General features: G+C 44.9%; 1 protein-coding gene across 1 annotated transcript; it reads right to left on the reverse strand.

Annotated features, from left to right (window-relative positions):
- Window positions 1-335: 335 nt before the first annotated feature.
- LOC121147287 (extensin-like) lies at window positions 336-4229 on the reverse strand. Its single transcript, XM_040967107.1, has 2 exons — window positions 4223-4229; window positions 336-1162 (listed from the first exon to the last, which is right to left on the reverse strand). Exons 1-2 carry the CDS (start codon window positions 4227-4229, stop codon window positions 336-338), a joined length of 834 nt encoding a protein of 277 aa, XP_040823041.1.
- Between the last annotated feature and the right edge of the window lie 823 nt (window positions 4230-5052).

Genomic DNA, 5052 nt, shown 5'->3' on the forward strand with positions numbered 1-5052 from the left:
ACCTACTAAGCCTTGGCAGTGAAAAAAAAACTCATAGAATTAATTTGATCTTTTCACAGTTTGAAATTTCAGTGAGACCCATGTTTCCATTATTTTCTTAGTTTAACAAAATTTTAAGTTTGAGTGGTCCTGGACATGGAGTCAGAGATGAGAATCCGGTAGTGACAAGGTAAGCTGTGTGGTTCCAGGAAGTAGAGAACCCGAGATAGTGAAGAGAATTTGCATTCATGGAATTACTATTCCATAGAGTTTATTTAGCTCTCTTAAACTTGCTTAAAGTCACGTTAAACTTCCTAATGACACGTAAGTAAGTTCTGCAGATGTCAATGAAACTGTCAGACAAGAGATAACACAGGCACGGCGTCCAATGCTGAGGGTGTGCTGGAGACCTTGAAACTGGTGAGTGGGTGTGGGCTGGCCGGTGTGGGCGAGCCTTGGCAGTGGGTGTCAGGCTGGCCGGTGTGGGCGAGCCTTGGCAGTGGGTGTCGGCTGGCCGGTGTGGGCGAGCCTTGGCAGTGGGTGTCGGCTGGCCGGTGTGGGCGAGCCTTGGCAGTGGGTGTCAGGCTGGCCGGTGTGGGCGAGCCTTGGCAGTGGGTGTCGGGCTGGCCGGTGTGGGCGAGCCTTGGCAGTGGGTGTGGGCTGGCCGGTGTGGGCGAGCCTTGGCAGTGGGTGTCGGCTGGCCGGTGTGGGCGAGCCTTGGCAGTGGGTGTGGGCTGGCCGGTGTGGGCGAGCCTTGGCAGTGGGTGTCGGCTGGCCGGTGTGGGCGAGCCTTGGCAGTGGGTGCTCGGCTGGCCGGTGTGGGCGAGCGTTGGCAGTGGGTGTCGGCTGGCCGGTGTGGGCGAGCCTTGGCAGTGGGTGTGGGCTGGCCGGTGTGGGCGAGCCTTGGCAGTGGGTGTCGGCTGGCCGGTGTGGGCGAGCCTTGGCAGTGGGTGCTCGGCTGGCCGGTGTGGGCGAGCGTTGGCAGTGGGTGTCGGGCTGGCCGGTGTGGGCGAGCGTTGGCAGTGGGTGTCGGCTGGCCGGTGTGGGTGAGCCTTGGCAGTGGGTGCTCGGCTGTGTTGTCTTCCGTGATTTGCATCAGGGTAATGGAGCGTGTTTGGGAAGAGCACACGTGTAGTGTGTTTGCATGTGTGCTTGAATTCTGCTTTAGTTTCATCATTTCTTGCTTAAACATCATTGCCAGTGAAGTTTTTGGCAATTAATCAAATCAAATCGTAGCATATGAGAATCACCCTTGATGAGATAATTGAGTTACTGCTAACACTTTATCTTTGTTACACAAGCACAATACTTACATAGGAAAGATTCTTAAAAGGGGTTACTAGGAGCATCACTGCTGAATACAAAGGTGATTTGGATTGTAATTGCTTTGCCCTGCTGCGTCCTGAAGCCAAAAAAAAAAAAAAAAAAAAACCCACAAATAACACCCACTAACTATAAAGAAGTTCCTCTCCCTTAAGATGAACAGGATTAAATTTGTATTATCTTAATTATCTTACAATTTATCATCAAATCCATATTTTGATCTACCTACATGCAATTTAAAATATTTACTAACCTATATTTACTCTATAAGACTTGATTTCTTTCTCCTTTTTGATTCTGCCGAAGGTTGGGTATGGAACAGAAAAAAAATAATTTGCTCTATTTATTTGCAACACAATCTTAGTATGGTTTGAGCTGTATCTAGTCTTACTTTTAGCCATTTCTGGAATGCTTGCCACATAAGCTCGTGTAAATGACACGCAGTGAAGAGAACAGTCAGGGCAAGGCTGTGTCTGCCCCTTGGCTCAGCCCCCAGGCAGGCTGTTAACTCTGTCCCTTGAAACCTCCATGAAATTCACTATTTCATTCCCATCCGATTTTCATATTGAAAGAATATTTTCCGAATCTTTAGGATGAATTGAAGGTCAGGAGCAGACCTAAACAGGCGGTGTCACTGGGTCTTCTCTAGTAATAGACACGCATTAAACACAGCCACTGAGCTTTCTTCATATCCTCTTAAGTAAAAATCACATTTGATAAAATACATGTACTAGTTTCTACATTTCTCACAATCAGTAAGAAACTCAAGGTAATCAATTTTTGTTTCTAAACCACGCCATGACTTCTGATCAGATGAGAGATACCTTTTAGACCTTCTGAAACAATGATCAGTGATGCCCACAAGCACATCAGAGATCTGAGTGCCAGGTACAAGTGTGCTGTGCACGTTCAGATGACCCTGCACCTGTGCACCCACCCCTGGCACTGCCAGCCCTTGTCTGGCAAGGACAAATCTTGTGGATAAGTCTTGTTGCCATAGTTTCTACGCAAGGGACTGGAAGACATCCAAATTCAGTGCCAGCCAAGGGACTACACTCGGAACTAAATCTGAAAGAGCTGGACTTTCTACCTAAAATCAGTAGCAGTTAAAGAGCTGAGTCTGAGCTATTGTCCTGAAGGTCACAGTCAGAACTAAATGCAAGCGTCAGTTCTTCCAGAAAGAGCAAAATTAGGGAATGATTAAAACAGACCGGTGTTAAATTGAACTGGTCCCTGGGCCATCGCCAAAAAAAGTGCCAGGGTCTGTTCCTTGCTTGCTCCAGGTATTAAATGTATTCGTCACCATGAAGAGACAAGCAAATGAGAAGTAAAAATTTTGGGAAATTCCAAAGAAATCAAGAAGGAATGTGGGGAGTTTAGGAATGCCATATCATTTTGAAACTTGATGAATGAAATGATGTGGAGATTTGACTTATGGTCAGGGAGTTTTCGGATGGGAGAAGTTATTCCTTTTGTATTTTTCCAGAAGCCTACATTAGTATTTCTGAATGCCTTTAAGAGCTTGACTGGAAATGAAGCCCGCGGGGAGCTTTCCTGTCAACAATGCTGAGCGTGAGTTACTCCTCAGAGTACAGAGTACAGAGTACTGTACAGAGTACTGGAGTACTCCTCAGAGTACAGAGTACAGAGTACTGTACAGAGTACTGGAGTACTCCTCAGAGTACAGAGTACAGAGTACTGTACAGAGTACTGGAGTACTCCTCAGAGTACAGAGTACAGAGTACTGTACAGAGTACTGGAGTACTCCTCAGAGTGCTACAGTCTAATCTCAACGCTGTTGTGACTATCTGCTTACAGCTGTTGCTATATGATTCTCATGCCGGAAGAGACTCTGTAAGTGCGGGGTCTATATCAAAGATATCTGTGGATTACAATTTGAAATGATAACCTCATGCTATTATGTTTTCTACATTTTCTGGGTTAAAATACATCATGCTTCTTTTTTTTCTTAAGATTTATTTTAGTTTTACTGGGAAGTCTGGTATATGGAGAGAAAGAGAGAGAGAAAGATATTCTGTCAGCTGATTCATCCCTTAAGTGGCCACAATGGCCGGAACTGCATCGATTCAAAACCAGGAGCGTGGAGCTTCTTCCAGGTCTCTCACGCAGGTGCAGGGTCCCAAGGCTCTGCGTCGTCCTCCATTGCTTTCCCAGGCCACAAGCTGGGAGCTGGCTGGGAAGTCAGGGTACCAGGCCTCAAACTGGTGCTCATATGGGATCCTGGAGTGTGCAACGCAAGGACTTTAGCCACTAGGCTACTGCACCAGGCGCCATGTCATAATTTGTAATGATACTAAACATATCATGAAGAATTGGGAAATAGAAAAAGTTTGAAAATGCTGAAATAATTACAAGCAATCTAGAAATAACAACTTACTTCACTTAAAGGTAGAGCCTTATTGTAACATGAAAGAAAACAGGCCTACTGGAGACAAGAAATATGTGAAGTGGGCACTCTAGATGTATACAAATAGAATTGTATGTGTCACGCTTACTTCATGTCGTTGATTAGATTATGACATACAGATGCTTGTCTATGCACTGGTATTAATGTTTATGTGGAGGCTTTTTAAATGCTTTATTTATTTTTATTTTTTATTGGAAAGTCAGATATACAAAGAGGAGCCAGTCTGAAGCCAGGAGCCAGGAAACTCCTCCAGGTCTCCCATGTGAGTGCAGGGTCCCAAAGCTTTGGGCTGTCCTTGACTGCTTTCCCAGGCCACAGGCAGGGAGGTGGATGGGAAGTGAGGCAGCCAGATTAGAACTGGCACCCATATGGGATCTTGGCACGTACAAGGCAAGGAGTTTAGCCACTAGGCCACCTCCCTGAGCCCAATGTGGAGGTAATTTTAAGTATGCTTAGCATGTAAGTCCGTAAATGTTGAGTAAAATAGATTACCTTCCATCGTGTGGCTGGGCCTCATACAAGCAACTGAAGGTTGAAGAGGCAGAGTCATCCAAGGAAGAATTTTCTGTTTCCAGACTGCCAGTCTTGAATTGCAACTGGATTTATAGGACTTCCATGTAAATTTGTCACTGGCTAACCACCAGGGTCATACACTCAGCTCCTTCAGCTCTGTGTCTGTATGTGCCTGCATGCATCTCCCTGACCTCTTTGGAAGTCTGTCTCTCCAGGTCCCCCTCGCTCTCTCACTGTGTCTCTGTCTCTTTCTCCTCCCTCCCTGTCCCCACTTCCTCTTCTGCCTTTTTCTCCCTCTCTCCTCATGTTTCTACAACAAAACAAAGATGTATTTTGAAAGAAAATATAAAATACAACCTATCATTCATTTTCAAATTCATGCTACCCCATAGAATTTTTCTTCAATCACATTATTCTAGATGTAATTCCATATTAAATACCTAACACCACCCATGGAATATTAACCCCAAATATATTTAATCTGAAGCAAGTCTCAAGGTATAACATTCCTTTATAGGAGGTATAGGAGGTATAATATGGCCAGCACCACCCAAAGAAATATGCATCCATAACCAGAATGTGGGACATTCTGCTAGGTTATCTACAGACTGTTGACTTAATGGCCTGGAATAGTCAATGGCATTTTTAAAAAACGAAGAAATCATTCCATATTGGGACAATATCATAACGGAACAAATAAGTGTTATCTTCCCCAACAGATGATTTTATCTTAGGTATAATGCAATCCTACACTTGTTTGGAGTGGAGAATTGACACCATCCGATTGCTTTTTTAAAGATATCACTCTT

This window comes from Ochotona curzoniae, unplaced genomic scaffold, assembly GCF_017591425.1.
Source record: "Ochotona curzoniae isolate NIBS_2020 unplaced genomic scaffold, NIBS_Ocur_1.0 scaffold_4506, whole genome shotgun sequence".
Classification (NCBI taxonomy): Eukaryota; Metazoa; Chordata; class Mammalia; order Lagomorpha; family Ochotonidae; genus Ochotona; species Ochotona curzoniae.